Here is a 21,068-nt window from a genome sequence, read left to right as displayed (position 1 = left end):
ACAACATCACTGATGTCGGCTTACACTGTGCAGATGTAGCCAGTGTATATTTCTTCTTTTATTTGGCTGCTCTTGCATTGATGTGTGCCTCTCCTGCTCCAAAGCTCTACTTTGGAGAGAGTTCTGCTAAATGAATGCACGTTGTGCATGCATGATAGATAGTGTGTGTTTAGGATGGTAGATTGTCTTTTTCTGTTATCCAAACTGCACTGAGGAACAATAATACAAGTCTTGGAGCCAGAGGTGCATGAATAGGCCTTTGCAAAGTTTACAGTAAGGCAAACATGGTTTGTTTTCTTCATTATCCATCAATCTGCACTTTTTAAAAGTAATAATAGATTATTTGTTTGGTCCATATAATGTAATTCAATAGTGAAAAATGTGTTCATAACCATAGCATAATCTCTATTTTTGAGATATCATTAATAATAGTCTTAAAAGGTTCCCATTATTGCAATTAAAATGAAAACATCAACCAAATGGAACCAAAGTACTGAAATTACACTTTATTTAGAAAATATAATATGAAAATAAGTTCTTCCATCGTGTGATTATTAATGAGCCGATTGAAAAGTTTTATTATGCCAGATGAAGCCGACAATAATTTGATGACTGAATACAATTGAATAGCAGGTCCATAGTTAAAGCACACTGGTCATAAATAAGACATTTATTCTGTAAAAATGACTTCATTTATAAAGGATCAGAACCTTATATTTCACAAAGGAATAATTGCACACCTCCCACCCTCTCTGAAAGTTGACTCATTTCCGTTTTCTCATATAGATGAAACCAAGAAGCTGGCAGCTCAACAAACGGCTCGTTTATGATAAATGGACTTAGACTATTCAATTATTATACCTGCTTTCCAAGTGGTCTGTTTGTCTTGTTAATGTGCTTTCCTTCTTACAGCCTGCATGCGTGAGTGTGTGTGTGAGTGTGTGTGTGAGTGTGTGTGTGAGTGTGTGGGAGACAGAGAGCAAGAGGCAGATTTACGACACCAAATGAGGTCTTTACGAATGTTTGTCTGACTCGTGCTGACGCAGACTGTGTTCCAGTAAACCACCACGGACGACAGAAAAGAATCCAAAACCAACTGGAAGGCATATCGCATACAGCTATCGCTGATGTTTCAGAGCACAACATGTAATTTAGAGAGCACTTAGTAGCAGGTAGATGCCAAAGCAGAAATCATGGCAGTTTGTTTTGGGCCCAACCATCTGGTTTATTTTGGCCCGTGTTTCAGAGGAGCAGTGTTGTGATTAGCATACCACAACTATTTTTCAAGAACAAATCTATTTGTAGAGATTAGTGTGTTGATGGGACTCCTGAACAGCATGAGCCTGCATGAAAAGCAGGCTGTAATGGCCAGGGATGCCCTCGGCCAGTCGCGGAGGGACAGCAACATTTTTAGTTTCCATAATTGAAAAGAACAAAAGGTCAAGCGTGGGATGCTAAAAATATGTGTGAAAACCCATAGAAAGAATGATATAAAATCAGAAGTAAATGTGTGTGTGTGCATTGAAGGAATTCACACAAGGGACGATACATTGAAGTGTGTGTGGAGGTTTGATATTGCACTCTACATATCGATGGGCCTTGTACACAAGCCTGAGGTCAGTGCCTGCGCATGCAAACCAGAGCCACAAGTAGAGACCAAAGGTACAAGTAAGAGATGATTTCACATCGTGGTCGCACAAAACCTCAACTCTGCGTTAAATAAAAAAAATAAAATAAAAAAAACTTGACCTCATCCGCTAGATTGAAATCCAATTCCCCGGTGCTCAGGGAGAACCACAAAGCCCACTCCAGGTACGAGCTCCTCAAGACGGAAACCCCTTGTAAAGTAAAGTAAAGTGAAAATTGGATATGGCAACATCAAACAACCCCCGTAGGGAAACACTGGAATGGAAGGGTTGAGGCAAAAGGCTTTCAAGCTGCAGAATCTCGCTCCTCATTTCGTCATTCAAAGCTGGACGCAAGACATTTCGCAACTGAAGGGACCTCTTATCGGAGAGAACCAGTCGTCCAGTGAAAACTGCAGAATTGGAGGTGTCAGACCTTCTCCCGAGAAGCCAGCAATTGCTCGGAACTCAGAGGAATTTGCAGTAGTTTTCCACATCTGAGAGGGCCAAGCAGCTGCCATAGTTTGAGCCATGTTATCATTAACCCCCACTAAAGAAAACAGAAACCTTCGCCCCCGCAACATGCAGGGACAAAGCGTCAATCAAGGGGAATGAGGAGACGACGACAAGCGATAGATTTGGTTTGGAAGGAATTTGCGATGAGAAAGGCCTCGCCACAGACTTCCATAACTAGAGCGACGTGATGGAAGTGTCCGGAGAGTTCACAGTCGCTAGCCGTGTGTATAATGTCAACACTTTTGAACATTTTGACTTTCCATTATAGTAATGTGTACCTCTATAATTCCTTTCCTCCTTCCAATGGTGCTAGATTACAGGCTTGATAAAAGTGATCGCCAATGTTATTATAATTCATGACATAAATGTTTGTACCAAAAGTCATAGCAAATTCAACCGATAGCGGGTGAGATAGTCTCGCGGGTGAGATTAGTCTGGACCAGAATAACCGACCAACACTGCCTTTGTCAGGTTAGTGCAATTATTTATGGGCTCATTCATTTATTCAAATTTAATTTCCTGAAGTCTATCTCATTTTAACATGTGGTGCAGATATAAATTCAAACCAGATCATACATATCAGCCACTATCATAAAGCTGCCATGAGGATGGACAAATCTTGCAGTGTTGAGTGTGTTCCTTGGCCTGAAAGAAAATACAAACATAATCCCCATCTATGTCTACCAGTAGCTTCGTATCCGCCGTCTTACCTGTAGTTTTGTTTCTCACCGCCGATTTGGAAGCGGTCGTATAGCGAAAAGGCCTGGTGTCCGTCCCAGTCTGTCAGTTCCACACGGAGGGCGTACTGCCTCTGGCTGGTCAACTGGTAAACATACTCGTTCCCCAACCAGTGCTCTGCGGGCAGGCTGCCGAAACCCTGGAATGAAAGGAAGAGGACCCCAACAATCAGTGTGGAAACAGTGCTGGAAATCCCCATTGCAAATTATGGACGATATATTACTCATTGCTAACTCCACTCTTAACCTAGAATGATTATATCTCAACACTAGAGGATTGTGGATGGATTGGAGTTATTCTCAGTTATTACTCATAGCACCCCAGCATTCTTTTCCGTTCCTCCAGATCTCAGTGAATAGGCCGCACACATTACTCACAGAGTATATTAATGTCCTTTTACGCAGGTTTCTTAAGCTTGCTTTTGGCTTGGTCCTCCACGTGGATAGACTTACCTATCTATAAACGTGTCTAAATTGGTACCAGCTGAAATAGACGCACACCTTTTTCCATTCCACGTCGCCCTCTTAGTAACACACGCTAAACTCATTACTACTTTAAGACGCCTTTCCCCAAATATACATGCTGCATGCGCGGGACACTCCTTCAAACAACTGCAACAGTTAGTATTTCATCAGCGTGGCTCCCGGTCACGGGCAAAGTGCTTCTGACAACGGCAAAGAGCAGTGGATTGCAGAGGGGGAATATTGTGAAGCGGGATGACATTACAGGTCTGACAGGACAGTTTGAACCGCCCCATTAAAGATCGGGATAGAGGGGGCCGAGGAGGCAAAGTCAGGCAGAAGCCTGTGTTTGTGCTGAGCGTGTGTGGTGATGAGGAATGGGAAGGAGGGAAAGTAAATATGGGGCATTCCTCGAGCCTGAGGCATGTCCTGCTGAGTGGGTGGAAGAGAAAGTGACTGGAGCCCATTACTGCTTTTTATTTCCCTTTTCTCCCTCACTCTTTCTCCAGAATTGAACTCACTCCTGGAGAGATGCTCCCTCCTGACTGTCTTCCAACTCGGTCTAAAGCCACCTACCGTGAGTGCGGTTAGATTAAAGAACCCTGGCTGGATAAAAAGGCTCGGTATTGTGTTCCTTTATTGTGGTTCCGGGTCCTCGCGATCCCTCACACGCAAACCTAATCAGAATCATTCAGCTCAGAAGCGCTGAGGGGATGGCTCGTCACATTGTTGGACCGAGCGCTTAGTTTGTATTTCAGTTCCACTCGCTAAAAGCTCTTTGTCAGGGAGAAAAGATGCTGTAAACATTGAGCACTGGAAATGTCAGGAACTGTTGCACATGCAGCGATACACGAGAAATACTGAGAGAGTCCAATCCTTGTCTTCCGATTAACATTTTTAAAAAAAGAAGAAAAAAAGCTTTATAGTCGGTGGATTCAGAGATTGCATTTCCGCCAATGAATTCCCCCTCTTTTGTGTTCACCTGCTCAAACACGAATAGTCATTACCACACGGAGTACAAACGGAAAACAGAACGCTTCCGATAACAAAAATCTTTCCCCCTTTGCCGACAGATTCGTATGCAGATATCTGTTCATAGAGATGCGCCTTTTCACACCCAAAAGTCAGAAACAAGGCTTTGCGTATTTGTAACACTGTATTCATTTAATGCAGTTAGTTTTGGTTTCACATTGCAATTACGCAATTACGTCGATACTATCCATAATATATCGACGTCCTGTCATTCCTATACTCTTGACTGTTTTGTAGACGGCCTCTTCCTTCCTCTCTTATCCTGCCTCTCTCATCCTCTAGACTCAGGCTGGTGGTCGGCTTACTGCTTACGGTGGATCCACTAGCACAACTACATGAGCTTCCCACTTTGCCCCTGGAAACTGCACAAGTACCCCCCGAGGTGCTTGTAGGGGCTGGAAAGCGCTGCGCTACGAGCACCATTTTCACATGCTGATAAGATGGAAGAGTGAGTTGTGAATATGATCTTGCGAGGTCCCCTGAGATGTGTGGTCTCCTGGCAATGTGATTATAAACATCAGATGGTCCTAAGTTCACAATGTGCTCGACATCCCCGTTGCCAAGCGTCTCTCCGTGGTCCCACAAAGAAACAACACGTCAGTTGTTACTGAAAGATTTACAAATCCTCCAAGACCGGTAACGCTCAGCGATTAGATCAGCGTTGTAAACGTCGGCCAAGGTCCGTGAGCGTGCCGTCGTGTACCGCAATGCACTCTCTCTGACACCTGTTCAAGAGCTCTAGGGTTTCCACGTCCGACTCTTATTATTATCATTATCTCCGCCGGCCCGTGGTGGAGGTCACGCCATCAGTCAGGTCTGGTTTTCTAGTTCCTGAGTCTGTTACACACATTTGGACACATTTGGCTCTTTGTCGTGGCTCAAAAACATCCATTGTGTTCCACTCAAGCTAGGCGCTTCATGAGATTATTAAATCCTCGGGTTTCTTTGTTATCCGTCGCTGCCATCTCGACAGTGAGATCCTATACGCCTTTGTTTACAAGGGCAGAGGGAGACACACAGCTCTGGTCTAGTTGGTTCTTTCTTTTCGGGCCTCGCATATCTTTATTGTCTTTATTTGTCTTTTTTCTTATACCATTAAAACCTTTTCACAAGTGTTCAGTCCCAGTTAAGTGCTTTAATTCAATTTAACTTGGGATTTCTCTGCTTATATCGTCCCACTGACTGGAAGGTTGAACATCGAGAGCAGCGGAGCAGACGGGGGAGGAAGTAATTAAACGGGAAACACAAAGCAGATTACATGGGATAGAATGAACATTGGACAATAAACTCACAGCTCGTGGAAGGTATACACAGGTGACTTCCAGAGCAAACACAAGCACCGCAACTGCCAGCAATAACACAATCCAATCTCAACGCCACTGCGGTTCTGAGATGTTAACACCCTCAATGCAAATACGCAGAGATTTCTCCCTGATGACAAACAGATGACACACCTGGCACGGCGCTACTGAGACTAAACAAACGTGTGTGTTTGCAGATTTTAGGTAATAATTTCCTGTTGGAAAAGAGGAAGAATAACAGCATGTCCCTGAAGGAGCAGAAAAAGTCTCAGACACCCGAGACAATATTGCCAGCACAACAACGGGGTGAGGGGGCTATTGCTGAGGAGGAATGACATCTGGATCGGCGGATCCTGCCTCTTAGCGTTTGTGTTCCGAGGCCAAAAAAAGCGTACGCTATTTGTCATCATCCATAGTGTAGTTTTGAAACAGGATGTGTTGCTCATTGTCCACATAACGGATATTTGAGTGTGTTTTATCTCCATTTCTGTCTGCGTGTTGACCCCACTGTCTTGTGCTCAAAAGGACCACCGCGATCTTGATTTCAATATGAGATATTTGTTAGAAAGAGGTCAGTGTTCAGTACCAAGAGATATGAGTGTCTGCATACCAGACAATTGTGTGTGTGTCTGTGTGGGTGTGTGTGTGTGTGTGTGACTGTCTCGTCTCACCATCTTGTAATCCTTCCACGTTCTCTGGAAGTCCACGCTGCCGTCTTCTCTGTGCTGGATGACCGTCCATCCACCGCCGGCTGTTTCCATGTTGCAATACACCTACACGATTGCAAAGGGAGCGGAGGAGGGTGGGAAAAAGACATGCTTAAGGCAATGGAGCAATGACAGGACTCATGGGTCTTTGCGTGCAATGTAACTATGAAGCTGATGAATCCAACAGGACTCAGCGGCATTAACAAACAATGACAGGTCACTCTGGCAATTATTTGGGTTTTTTAGACACTCCTTTTCCCAGCTTTCCTGATGAATCATCTTCGGGAATGCAACGTATCTGTGTCCTCCTCGGACTTAATCAGCGTCTCCTTATCCCACACCAGCTCCCCGGAGATGTTCCTCATCAGGCGGCCTCATTGCTGCCGGATCAAAGTGGAGGTCCTTGGTGTAATGTGGCCCTTGACCTTGGACCCGATTGTGTGTAAGCCGATAATGCAGGGCTGTTGCTCTATCTGCGGTGTTGCTCTTTGTTTTGAGGAGACCCCAGGGCGGAGTGGAGAAGGTCTCTCACCTCAGCCAGCCCACACAGCTGAACACACATGAGCGCGGCCTGGGTACAATTAAGGAAGTGCCCTTGACAGAGTCGTTTTTCCCCGAGACGAGCTCATCATTCATGGCATGCGTGCACAAACTTGCTTGTGTACTGACTTGGACAAATACAATGTGGGACGAACACAATGCTGAGAGTGTGGGAGCTGACGATAACTCAGCAGGTGTTAAAATAACTTGACTGAAGGTCTAGCGTGAAGAGGAGACTCACAAGCTTCCACTCGGATAGTGGAAGTCGGCCACCCAGAGGTTTGAAGCTCATGTGCCGACGCCTTGCCACCAGGTATCATGTTCGATTTCTCATGTTTGTCACAAACCAAGTTGCATGAAAGTTGGTTTCCCGTCAGTTTTGTCTGCGTCTCTCAATAGACGTTCCATTTGTTCACGGCGGACGAGCAGAAGTCCATTCGCAAATCTACAAATTACTGTAGGTCTTAAGGTGGCAAGCTTTCCCTGAATATCCATCCCTGCACCCATTCTCACGGAGCCCATGCAGCAGAGTACAATTAAAACTTTTAGGGACAGAAATCCACACACGCAAACCTTGTGGCGACCTCCTAACTTATTAAATCATCGCTCCCATCAATCAAGCACAGTGAAGAGGTTGAGAACACACACACACACACACACACACACACACACACACTTGTCACCAGTGTCCAGTTTCACCCCCCCCGACCTCCCACCCGCCCACCCACCCCCCTCCAACCTGCGCTCACAAAGCTGCCGAGTGTATTTTCAGCTTTCAGGAGCCCCTGTAAACCGACTGTGAACGAGCGACCCAGAGGTGATGAAGAGGCAGACATTTTTTCACATTTACAGTGCTGTTGTGAGATATTGTGAATTCCCACCTTCTTGGTCTCCTGAGGGTTGATCTGGATGGTGTAGACGCCGCTCTTATGGAAGCCAGCCTGGTGGAGGTCGGCGCAGTCGCGGAACTGCTTCTCCTCGTCCGCGACCTTTGTGCTATTGGGCACGGCTGCGGGCATGAAAGAAATCACGGAAACAGTGTTGAGTTACCTGAAGTTCTGCAGATACAACTCAAGCACAAGCAGACCGACTCTTTTGAGCAACTGGGTATCGCTTTTGATTTGGATTGTTATGATCTTTACCGCCGAGAAGCTACGGCCGTTGCTTCAAAGGAACAGTTTGACATTTCTGGAAAAATGCTTATTGACTTTCTTGCCGAGCGTAAGGTGAGAAGATCAATGCCACTCTCAGACGTGAGAGATTTTGTTGCCACATATGCCAGCTGTCTGTCAGAAACACGACACGAGCAATTTTACACTTAGACTGACAGGAAGCTAAAGCGCAGGTGTTAAAACATTCTGTGACAAATCAAGGGGATCAAATAAACACTTCATATAGACACACAAATAGCATTGTACCAAATAAAACCGGTGCTATACCTACCTTGCAACCCTGTGTGTCAGACAAGAACGGAGATCATGGTTCTCGAACAGGTTATGAAATCACAGATTGCGAACATCGGGTCAATTTATCTTATTTCACATCTCAGAGGGGAAAAACATAAAAGGAGTCTGAGGCAGAAGCTGGTCGGTGAGGCCTCACAGCGAGTATCTCGTAACAGCCAGATACCATCTGAGGGCGACCAACTTGTTAGCAAGAGAGAAGCAGTTCATCGACAGGATGATGCCCCCCCCCCCCCCCCCCCCCCCGGACCAGCTGCATCCATTTCCATCTGCAGATAATTATGGCGGCACTATTTTGAAAACCAAGCAAGGGGCTAAGGACAAAATACTACAAGCTATACATTTCCAGTTCCTGTTATAACAAGTGGTTTATATTTACCTTCCGAGCCCTTGTTATATTGATGGAAATACCTTCTGATCCCCCCCCCCCCCCCCCCCCCCCCCCCATCCCCCCGCATCTCTCCCCTCCCTTTCTCTTCCCATATGAGGCGTTGATCTCAATTTTCACACCGTTGTTTATATTGTTGGAAGAGTTGGGAAAAGAAGATGTCAGGGAGAAGCAAAATGTGTCAGCGAGCCTCAGCCTCCGCTTTGATCCCCCCCTCCCCAAGCGGGGAACATCCCGGTGCATGCAGGGCGCTTATTTGGGGGTTCTATCTGAGCGTTTTGACAAAGTATTGAGTGTCAGCGACAAGAATCTCCTGCTGTGACAGGTTGACAGAGTGGGCCCTCGCGCCCCGGACTCTAATACAACAAAGAGCGGCCCCTTCAGGCGGTAATTAACCCCAAGCCGGCGGACAGCAGGGCACATTTTAGAGGCCGGGGGTGAGATCCTTGACAGAGGGGAGCTCTCTGGTATTCGATCCGTGACAGTGTGCACCATCATTTCACAATCGCCTTGGAGATCTCCCTCGGTGGAAGAAGACCGCCTGGCGGGGGGGCGGGGGAGGGGGAGACGCGGCCCGCTCAAGTGTAGGAGCGGCTGCCCTTGAAACAGCGTGCTGTCCAGCTCTGCAAATATTATTTATGTCACGATATTTATTTACAGAAAGATATTTTGTGGTTCAGCGGGGACTCGTATGCAGCAGGGGGTTCATGTGAAAGTACCGGCGGGGCTTGGGTGTTTGCATAAATCAGTACCCTTGCCAAATGAGCCCGAGTGGTGGAGCTAAATGGACTGCCGCAGACATCACCGCTCCCATGTGACTATAATCAGTCTCCACAGGCCGCGGAGAGTTTAAGTGATTCCATTCCGAGATCCGATGCATTTCTCGGGTGTATTCATATATATACGAAGGATGCAAAGCGCTGTAAAACAATTCCCACAGTACACTTGTCAACAATGGTGTGGGGTCCTTGTTCAACATGGCGAAGGGGATTACGATTGTTGTGTGAAAATGTCTGGGTAATGTGCAAGATTCATGAGAGTCAAGTTATGTGTGTTTAATAATAGAAACCCTACACTTGCACTTGTTTTTACGCTAAAACACGTGCAACTACTTTGCAAGAGTGAATGCATTTTGTCAGAATCCTGAGATGGAAATATAATACATAAAGACCTTGGGAAATATTGATATTGTCCAACAATGAGTTGAAGGCAAATATGCTTCTTTTAAAATGCAATTGGCGAATTTCTGTGAGTTAAGTTTAGTTGAGCTCTTCCATGTGAAAGACCTCCTGTTTGTGTCCGACAAAATTAATTAATCTTAATGGATTAATTTTGACCAACTGTGATGCTATCTACCGCCTTATTAAATGGCTCTCAAAAACATTGCTCAATTTCGGGGTTTTAAAGAGACATGTGTGCAAACACAACATATAATAAAACAGTCTGCGAAAATAAAGGTTTTAGGAAGGTCACCGAGGTGACTCGCAATAACCGCACACTTTACAGGGTCTCTGCAACAATAAGTGTCAACTCATTCTGCTGGTTGTTGAAGCATAACAATAATCAGGGGGGGGGTTATAGAACTGGTTTCGCCGTAATTTCAAGAGGATTGTAAAATAGAAGAGGTTGTAACATTTTACCAGAGGAAGGAAGTATGATCCAAAACAAGTCGAGTGCCGCCTCTTAAGCCTGGAATGGCCACAATATTGCTTTGCATATTTCCGGGTAAGGGTCGTCGCTAGTTTGCGTTGGTTCAGGGGGCTTGTATGGATTTAAATATTAAGCCGAGCTGTGTTCTTTTATAATTGCGCAGAAATAATCATTAATTGTAATGCCTTGCTCTATAATAATACCGTCTATAAACTATTCTCCACTGAAACACAGATTTCTTCAATGGTCTTTATTCTCTGAATGTATTTGTAATTTTTTTTTCTTTTTTCGAGGGTTAAACCTGAGCCTGACCAGAAAACAATGAGAGCAGAATATTTTTTTGTGAATACTTGTATTCCCACATTTTTGCATTACGCTGGTGAGAAATGGCTTTGAAAGGTCCGTCACACTGTGTGGGATATTCGTTCTGAATGTGGGCGGTGCCAAGTGGGGTCAAACCGCACACATTCCTTATATTGATTTATTGTTTTTCACTCAGTTAAAACATTTTTTTCTGACACCTCCAATGGGTTGTGCCTTTCTTCTCCTCCATCCTCAGCACCATACAACTACCAGGATGTGTCCTCACTTGACGGCTATTGCGTGCGAGCACATTCACAATTTGCTCTAACAAGCTCCGAACCTCTCAGCGTTTGAGACTTTGAGTTCCAGTTCACGTACCTCCATCTTTGGAGCAGAGGTTGATCAGGTTGTGGACGGTGTCCATCATCTCCTGCTGCTGCCTCTGCAGGGCCGTGCTGTTCCCCGTGGCCCGGTTCAGCTGGGTCTCCAGCTCCCCGATGACGCCGCTCTGCCTCCCCACCAGGGTGTGGAGACTCCCCTTCTCCTGCTTCAGCGTCTCCAGCTCCTCGCGGTGTCGCATCTCCATTTCTAGCATCTTCTGCTCCAGCTGGCTGAGGGGAAAGGGCGAAGAGGAAGTCGAGTTTGTCATGGAAGACGGAGATTTGGCTAATTATTGAGGTCCTTTGGGGCATCCAAATCCGCTGGAACGGGGTTTGTTTTTACAGATTTAAATGGATTGAATGTTGTTTTTGCATTTTTTATTATGATAATACCAGTGACTTACTGATTTTTTTTTACAGCATTATAAATAGGGGTTAACAGACTAAAGCGGAATTAGTGAAATTCCCCATTTCTACTTCTTGCCCTTACTTTGTCAAGGACACTGGAATAATTTACAATCAATATGATATTCTATTTCCCAGAACAATATGGGAATACAAATACAAGAAGAGTGCATAACTGCAAATAATCATGTCTGTGGGTTTGGTTGCTACGTGTTCCCCCACACCATATCAACACATGCCTCATCGTGCACTTTGCAGACTCGTCGGAGGTGAATAAGTAAGCCCATCCAGCACGTGAGAAGTACCACTATACAATCTGATGTCCGAAAGACGATATCGACTGACTTCAAAAGTCATAATTGCTGAAGCTTGCGGGGAATAGCCCTCGGGAATCTTTGGGAAGTAAGCCTCGAGAATAAGCGCAGAGAGTCAGAATCACCGGAGACTGCGCTTTCAAATGGCGATTGCGCGGAGCAACGGGAGATGTGGACCAAACCCTTTTAAAACACTGCCTGATCTCGGACAATCCCGAAGCACCAATCACAGTAACACGATTTGGAGACCAAAAGCCACATTTCAACTGCCTGATTTTGCAAACAAATGCGCAGTGGTCCAACATGGAAAGCCCAGCTTCCTATTATGGATGTTGTATATACAATGGAATAATGGAGAGAATATGAGAGCTTTCGATTTTGGTCACTCAATCCCGGCAGAGAACAACGGTAAAGACTGGCTCTCTATCTGTGGACACATCATCTTTGTTTCCTTCAATCTATCTTTGCTGCAGTATGGATTGTGTCCAGTGTGTGTGTGTGTGTGTGTGTTGTCTGTTTACCTGTTCTTGTCATGTAGCTTGCTGATCTCATTGGTCTGGACCATTAACTCTTTCTCCAACTTGTTAGTGGAGAGAGAATTTTCCAGCAACTGGATCTCAAGCCTGGATGTCTGATTTAGAACCTGCCATGATAAGAAACACACATATACAATAGATCATGTCATGGCGCTATATATACTATTTTAGTTATGGTATTATGGGCTAATATCATGCACATGTGCAACAGACTTTTAAGAGAGACCCAAAAACGCAAGGCTGTATTTAAGGCTTTGTAGACACTAGAGTTCAAATATAAACCATCAACATTGTTTTCATTTGGTCCACAGCGTTCGCCCAACACATGGTAATACTTAGGAGATATTCATCTCTGCTATGATTATCCTTCTTTTTATTTTTACTTTGCAAACAGTTATCTTTTTAGTGCTGTAGCTAAAATGACCTGCCACTTTGTTCAAAACTTTCCGTCACCTCCTCCTCAAACTCCTCCACATAAACACTCAGAGGAACCTGAGCCAAACGAGTCCGAGAAGGGATCGCCATTCATACGGCATCGGGATTGTCTTTGGCCACGGTTTCTGTAACCTTTTTGGGTCAGTTGAACATGGCATAGTTGAGTTAACGGTGCATTAGATGGATCCTCTCAGTGTGTGTGTGTGTGTGTGTGTGTGTGTGTGTGTGTTTCGAGGCCTTACCTGCGTCTCAACGTTAGTCAGCTTGCGCGTCTGTTCAGCCGTCTGAGAGAGGAGGTTGGTGCCCATTTCCAACATGGCTGCTGTGTGGTTGTGGACAGCGCTCTGCTGCAGCTGAGCCATCTCTGTCTTCATCCTCTCTTTGATGTAGTTCTCAATCTGCACCCAAAAACCCCAAAAGAACACACTGGTTAGAGATCACAGAAATACAGAACAGAACAGAACGTAGTGTACTTGTAGGTTTCAGTAAAATGGTCAAAAACAAGGGTTCAAAAACTGGCATCAGGCAGTTTTCCACTTGTTTTTGAGGCGTTGCTTTCTCCCCAGTTGTTCTCTCACACATTCACACTAATTGCAAGTTTTAAGGATGCCCTAAAAAGTACCTCAATCAAGACACAAAATGCTTCGACTAGATTATTCAAATTCCTGTTGTTGCGCACTGGGATAAAAAGGGGTTCCTATGTGGTGTACATCTGAAGAAATCCACAAACAAACCCTTTTTCTCCATCATTTGAATGGCACTCAAGTGAAGAAGTGGCTTCGTCAGTGTGCGCACAGCCAGATGTGGGTGGTTAGCTTTGGGTGGAAGAGCCCGAGATGAACAGATATCCTCTGAAGCGTGTCTGTAAAGAACTCTTTCATCCTTATCTCCAAACACAAACAAATGCCCAAACAAAGATGGAGTTTTATGTTGGAATACGATTTTTCGTACTGAGCTCAGATTCCTTTATGTCATTTTCCTCCCAGGACATTTTTTTATTGAATTGCCTTTCCTGTATTGAGGCTCAAGTAGGTAGATTTAGGTAATCCTATTAAAAGGCCTTTACGCACATGGGGCGTTTTTCTGTGTGCGATTAATTCACACGTCAACATTTTCCCACAAAACGCACATTTTACACAATTTTGTTACTTAATGAGGTTAATTGTTCTGAGCTTTCGCAGCATCATCCAATCACATTGTGCAGAACTGGTTGAGTTGTGAGCAATTTAAGGATTTGTCTGAGTATGGTTCCTGACATTCTTTTGTTTTATAAATAAGTGTCTGCATGACTGAACACAGACCGAGGTGATTCAATAATCGTCCAGTGGGGAGTTTCTCTGTTTTTCTTTGGCTCATCGATGGTGAGCAACAGCCACGTTTCAGGAACGCATCAGCCAAGACAAATTAGTGTCAAACAGACAACGTCACATGTGTTGGTGTCCTTAACAACGGTTCCCCGTCCTCTACTGCAACCAGGGGGCCCAATAACTTTGCTGGGAATTTTACAAGACACTTCTGCAAAAGAAGCAGGCGGTGACGGCACAAGTCTCAACTCGGTATATCATTGCTCTGCTGATCCTCGGGCCGGTTGTTATGGCCTGCTTTTCTAATAAAACATTCACCTGCATAAAAAAGCTGATGGATTGCAACATTTCGATCAATCCCAGGCGGATCGATAATGAAACGGTGTGAACAGAGATGGATCTCTGTGCTGTTTCACAGACACAGACGGATCTGGGCCATTTGCACACTTTTCAGTGTAACATCCTCCCTTGGTAACAATATTAAAGGGATATGCAACGTTTCCTTCGGACTGTAAACTACACAAGGCTGATATAAGTGTCACTTTCCACATAGCCTCCAATAATCTGGCCCGAGGAATTGGAAAGAAAACAGTGGGTCTGGAATCCACAAAGCTCAAGTAATGATGGATTCATCTGACTAACAAAGAACCACAGAATATGGCTGGGTTTGGAAATGTGTTTTTTTTCACACTCTTTTAGGCCAAGATTCAATAAACCTCCCTGCCTCATACGTCTTACAGCAGCAGCTTTGCACTGCGGTTTACCCATCTGCTGAGGCCACGGTGTCAACAGTCTGAGGACGGCCCTGGGCTTTGCCCAGTGTAAGTCACCTTGAGAGGAAAGGTACCGAAGGTACAAACGGCAGACAGAAACTCAAGCCCACGATCACTTCATGGTCTGTGTCGTAGGGAATGTGGCTTACTCATCTGGATCTGGTGGGGGTCATGAATGGAAAGCACCAAGGGAAAACAAGATTACGCAAACAAGCCCAATCATGTCACATCACCACTCGGGAAGCCGTAAAATGGGTCTTCGTGGGTGTGGGGTTATTTTGACGGTTTCCAACCTTGGCTCTTAAATGCTGTTCTTTCCCCGTCACTGACTACCAGTAGTAAGAAATGTTGAAATACATTTGAGTGAATGATAAGACTGCAGAGGTCGTGGTGCTTTATTTTCTGAGAAGACATGAGGTTATTATGCCGATGACAGATTCTTTTCCATTATATATTGTAACTAAACCATTACAAGTTTACCTGAAACTGGAACCAATTTGGCTAATTTCAATTCACGCTGCATTTTCATCAAGACGTGTCAAAAAGTCAATGAAATAACAAACCCGAGTGGGAATTTTGTCTGATACTCGTGAATTCTTCACACAAATTTGATGAGAAACAGGTGTCAGAGCAGTAAACCTGGCTTAAAATTGGTATGGTTTGGTAAGCCTCTAGGTGGAGCCCACCAACTCAGGGTTAAACAAAAAAAGAATAATGGGGTCAGCTCTAACTTTACAGTCAGGTGTAAGCTTCTGAGGATGATGAAGAACAGCAGCCACTGTGGACACAAGTAAACACTCTGATGTAATCCTAAATACAAACCGTAACAGTGGAGAGAACTTTGTTTTACAGAAATATTTACCTAAAGTTTGCCAAGATTAGCCATTATGAGCCACGGGTCATACCAGACCAAATAAGGTTACAGCTGCAAAACCAGAATGCACTAAAGACACAAATGTTTAGTTGTATTGCTTCCAAATTACGCTTTTCATTTGTTTTTTAAGAACGTGTTATTTATTCATTAAAAAGTTACAGTCTCACTTTTACATTTCCCACTTTGGAAAGAAAGAAAAATAAATAAAAACTCCACTTGAATCTAATTATTTTTTTGGTGACCTATATGGGACATTCCAGAAGGTGCAATAATACCAGTCTCTGCTTTTAGAAACTACTAAATCTAGCCTCCGGTTTCACAAAATCACTGTTTGCTAAGTGAGAGCCACATAAACACAAGTTTATGTTTCCCTAAGTGCTACTTTACACAGAGGCATAAAGGTTTTAGGGTGGTGTGTTTGGCAGTCTGTCTTTGGGTGGACCGCCTGCGACCTTGCCAATGATGCTGTCTGCCATCACAACGATGGCGATCCATTAGTACCCTCACAATGCAGCTTGCTGCGTGTACAGACGGGTCCGTTTAGACACTTTATGAACTACAACTGGCTGTTAAATCCCTAAACGAGCTGCTTTGGGCTGCCGAGAGTGTAAATGACAAGCTGCACAACGTAAAGCATGTACCTGCAGCGGGATGCCGATTTTAAGAGCAAAGAGACTGTTCATCGTGCAGAGAGGCACAAGTGTTCACGGGGGAAAAAAGGCACAAAGCGGACATCCCCCGACACATCCTGCACATTATCACGGGGCAGCTGCTAAATTGCCATCTCTTGAAAGCCAAGAACCGGATTATCCTCCTAGATGATACTCCCTGCTCTCATTTGAACAGATTACTGCAAATGTTTACCACTTTTCTGACATTTACCATTTAGCCATTCTGAAAGGGGGTCTTGAACTCTCTCTAAACAGCGGCAGCGGCGGAGCTGAGAGACTCTGTGAGAGTCAGAACACTGTGGGTCTGGACTGTATAAAACACTTACTGCTGTAGCTCTGTCACATCTCCGCTTATCTCTGTCTGGGGTGGGGGTTGTGGTAGGGAGGGGGGGGCGTGATGGTGTTACTGTGGCTCTGGGATGCATCCTTTACGCTCAGGCCTGAATCCATTTCAAACCACTTTAATGGAGTGGAGCTGGGAGGCCGTTACCCAACGCCACCCACCCTCAAGTATCAGCACCTCCTGGAGTATAACAAGCCACCTTGGACTGCACGGCAGCAGATTCACTCACGCCTTCTTATCGCCCACTGACAATGACGGGTGAATTTGACACCCCTCTTTGAGACCTGGGCCTATAATTCACCCTGGTAGGGCTTTAGGAAGGTGTTCTTTCTCACTGCCTTGTCACTCTCCAGAATTGTATATTACAGATATGGGCAACCTCTGTGCACATTTCAGAAAGCTGTCTTACTCAGTCACAGGCCTGTTTGTTTTAAATCCACCATGACCAAGTTTTAAGACGCTCTGTCAAGATCAGGTGAGTAACAACTCAGGATGAACTCACGGTTGACCTCTGTCACCTTTGCCCCGGTGGTCAACACCCAGACGTTTACTCAATTGCTGCCACATTTCTTTCCTCTTATAGAATGAAAAGTGAGGGGGGGGCAATATAACAAACAAACAGATGTGAAGAAGTGAAATGATGAAATGGGAGCTTTGATCAACTGACCATTCATTCCCTTCACACCTTCCCCAAATTGCAGATCTCCAATCATAGCTCAGCTATCTTTACGAGGCACTCCAGGCCTGAAAATGCCAAGAAAAGGATTTCTCTATATAATGAAGCGGTTTGCAATGGGGTAGCATCTCTGTAGTAAACCTAATTTGCAGCATGTGTTTATCTGGTCTAACATAAGCTGCAATTGTTAGCATGAAGCTAACTAGCTTACCATCTACAGCAATGAAGCATTGCTACCGAGGTCATTGGGTAGATCATTAACTAGACAACAACATCAACTAAAGATTAGTTTGTAAACAAAGCCCCATACAGCGTTCACCATGTACTATTTGGGGTACTATACGTCTATTACACTAACATTAGCAACTCTGTTCTTTATTGGATTTGAGGACATTCATGCTCCTGCTACCCTAGATAACATAACCAGAGATGGCTATGTTAATCACGTTAAGGACAATTTTAGTATGATTTCATGTATGTAGAAATCCAGTACATATTTAGGTCCTTTTTTTGTATGAATAAGAGTCAGCATGAAAAGTCAGAGAGCAGTGTTTTTGACGCTAACATAAGCTTAGCTTTTAGCTATTAGTGAGGATATTTATTTGTCATATTTGGTTTACCAAATGGAGGAAAGCCTGATTGTTGCCTTCCCCATAAAATAATGAACTCAGTCACTTCCACGCAATGAGAAATACAGAAAAAGTCGGATTGGTGCATCCTGAGATACAGCTGATAAAAGCATCAGTTTCAGTTGGCCGCTAGAAATGACAAACAAGCTTTTATTCACAGCCGTCCGAAATCAAGGTCCCATTGTTTCAAAATCCAAAACACATTTTGAATAGTAAATCTGGCATCTTCATCCCTATAGACAGCATATGTGCTTTGCAAGACTAGAAAGCCTGCAGCCGCAGCAACAGTGAGGGGGGTGTAGCTTAGCGAATGGTCAAATATCAGGAACAGTAAGGTGGGTGGTCCAGCCCCGGCCTCATCTCTGTTGCTGTCTTAATACTGTTGATCTGGATGTCACTCGGCCAGAAAGATTGACTGCCATCTGAAAAACCACGCAGCTATACCGCCAACTCCTCGCCAACTCCTCGCCAACTCCTCGCCAGCTCCGTCCCCCTTTTCTCCTCTCCTTTTACATCTTTCTTTCTTCTTTTCTGTCTTTTGTCTTTCTGTCAAGATGCTGTTTTGTTGACGTCAATTGCATTTTCGGTTGTGCATTTCCAAGGGACATAATGAGCCTTGTGTACACAACCTGAAAAACAAACCAACCGTTTCTCTGTATAAATTACTGGGTAAATCATTGTGCTTACTTGGAGGTGCCCAAAACCGTTTGGCAGGATCAGAGGCCGACCATTTCAAAGGTTTTCGGACGCGATGGTTTGTCAACAGAGCAGACAATGAAAGAAAGTGGGAATATTTAGCCAGCAGTTGAGTTGTCAAGGTTGTTTCTCTGGAAAAACTAATCAGAATTTCTAACTTGAGGACAAATGTTTGTGGCCTAATCGATTTTCCATTTTTGTTTAGTCAAATACGTGCAACCTGCGTGGCCTTGTTAATCCTTATCCTGTGCTGAACCACAAACTGTTAAAACAGAGTGGAAACTGTGATGTTTAAGTTTGACTTTTTCAAATGACTAACGAGCTTTGAAAGGGGCCAATTTACTAAGTTACAACAATAGAAAACCAGACAGTCTGAGTGAAATGTGGAGAATGTGAAATCATGATCTAGAATGCAAATCGGCAGAAATGTCTCTCTAGTTGAGTCAAATTTGAGATGTTAATGTTTATTGGGATGAGGTCAAATATCCCAAAATATCAAAGCCCTGGGGGAACTGAACAGAGACTTGATGTTCCGTTTCTTTTTTTAGTCTTCTTTGGAAAAATAAATGACATATTTCGAAACATGAATGTGGCAGTTAGCTTTGAATGTTACTACCAGCACCTTTCCCTCAGGCACAAATCTGTTATTTTAGGCTCAGCTTTGTCCTTAACGAAGGCTAACGTTTCATCACCAAATCCCACCATGTGATTGTGGCTTCTGGCTTGAGGACTTTTTTATTTCACATACTCTGACAGTGTTTTGTCGACAAGACATACCTTCAGTGATTAACTCCAAGCCTCGGAACGAGACCGATCAGAGAAAGTCTTCCATACGCCTGTGATATGTACAATCATTGCCAATTCTCCTCAAAAGTGAAATGAGGTAAACAAAAAACAAATTAGGTTTTGACATCGTGTTTTGGAGAGACTTAATTTTATCCGATCATCAAAATAAAGCGACGGACAGCATGCTTTGTCTTGAACTTGAGTTCTTTACCACTCCGGAGCTCGCGTGAGCTCATCCAACAGAACTGTTTGTACTTTTCTGTTATTGATATTGGTGCGGTGCTGGGGACGCTTGCTTATTTTTATGTTCAAAATAAACTCCAGATTTGTATTGTCAGAGTGGGTCCGGACAGTGATAGCTCTACGCTTTTATCAGATTCCAGTAGCAGCACATAAAGCTCAAGACACGGACGTATGTGGAAGTTTCTTTTTAAATCCCTGAAGAGAAATATGTATGATAGTGGGAAAAAAAAGTTTTTAAAAAGCATGCAAGAAAGCAATAAAATATATCGTAAAAGGCTTTAAGCCAAGGTCATTGCAACAGTACCCCCTGTAATGAAAACCACCAACACCCTTGCACCTAATCTTCCCCATTAAAATCAAGGGCAGAATCAAAACTGTTAGCCTGCGTCACTCTTTGAGACTTTATAAGCTGTATCAACACATATTTTGTGAGTTAGCCAAACCCCAACAAATGAAACATGTTGCAACTTGAGCTGGTGTCAAGTGTACTCAGCCAAATTATGTATTTTATTTTTCTTCGGAGTGAAATGCCACTTTAGAAGTTAGCGAGGAAGACTTGACTGCTTTTTAGACCCTCTCAGCGACTCAACTTATTTAGCCGATATAGCTAAAGGGGAGACTGGGAGCTGCCAGCAGGATGAATAGCTGATGTATTCAGGTTTGAATTGTTAGCGGTTTGTCATTATAAAAGGAATAGCAGAGACTACATGTGATGTCACTCTTATAGAGGGTGTGAATCTGCACCGGGTCCAACGGTTCAATTACAAGTTCACCTGTCAATGACTCCAATGCACATCTCAATGTATCGCATCCTCAAATTAGTGTTGGCCTAATCACAAACCCAATTAGTAATGTCTGTACAGTAAGATGCCGAACATCAAAGATTGTATCCTTTCAATATTATTGCGTAGCAGCCACTGGACGTACAGCTTTACACAATATTGTTTATGGTCCCCCTTGGACGGAGCAGTAACCCCCCTAGAAAAGTACTTAAGGACCCCTTTGACCTTCAAACACTGTACTAAAAGATATATTTCTCTTAAATTTGGCTCAAACCTCAAGCAGTTGCAATCGTCTTGATGTCTCGCGGTTTCGTTCCGTTAGATGGAAAATAAATACAGTGAAGTGCAACTTAAGCATGAATGTATATTTTCACAAATCCTCCAGTTACAATCTCTGCTCTCTGATGTCAAAGTGGGCCCAAAAATTAATCCAATTAATTATGCGTATCTGGCCGTATGGGAGAGGAAGTACTTGCATTCACCCGAGGCATGGGAAT

At 44.1% G+C, this 21,068-nt stretch overlaps 1 protein-coding gene across 1 annotated transcript in view; it reads right to left on the bottom strand.

The window, feature by feature from the left end:
- angpt1 (angiopoietin 1) overlaps nt 1-21,068 on the bottom strand; it is a 46,713-nt gene that overhangs the window by 11,666 nt on the left and 13,979 nt on the right. The window contains exons 2-7 of the mRNA XM_034545442.1: nt 13,037-13,192; nt 12,345-12,466; nt 11,103-11,335; nt 7,802-7,929; nt 6,345-6,446; nt 2,852-3,018 (exon numbers count right to left, since the gene is read on the bottom strand). Coding sequence (XP_034401333.1) covers nt 2,852-3,018; nt 6,345-6,446; nt 7,802-7,929; nt 11,103-11,335; nt 12,345-12,466; nt 13,037-13,192 — 908 coding nt within the window. The remainder of the gene's footprint in view (nt 1-2,851; nt 3,019-6,344; nt 6,447-7,801; nt 7,930-11,102; nt 11,336-12,344; nt 12,467-13,036; nt 13,193-21,068) is intronic.

This window comes from Cyclopterus lumpus, chromosome 11, assembly GCF_009769545.1.
Source record: "Cyclopterus lumpus isolate fCycLum1 chromosome 11, fCycLum1.pri, whole genome shotgun sequence".
Classification (NCBI taxonomy): domain Eukaryota; kingdom Metazoa; phylum Chordata; class Actinopteri; order Perciformes; family Cyclopteridae; genus Cyclopterus; species Cyclopterus lumpus.
Note: the sequence above shows the minus strand (reverse complement) of the source record. Positions and strands in the feature narration are given on the sequence as shown.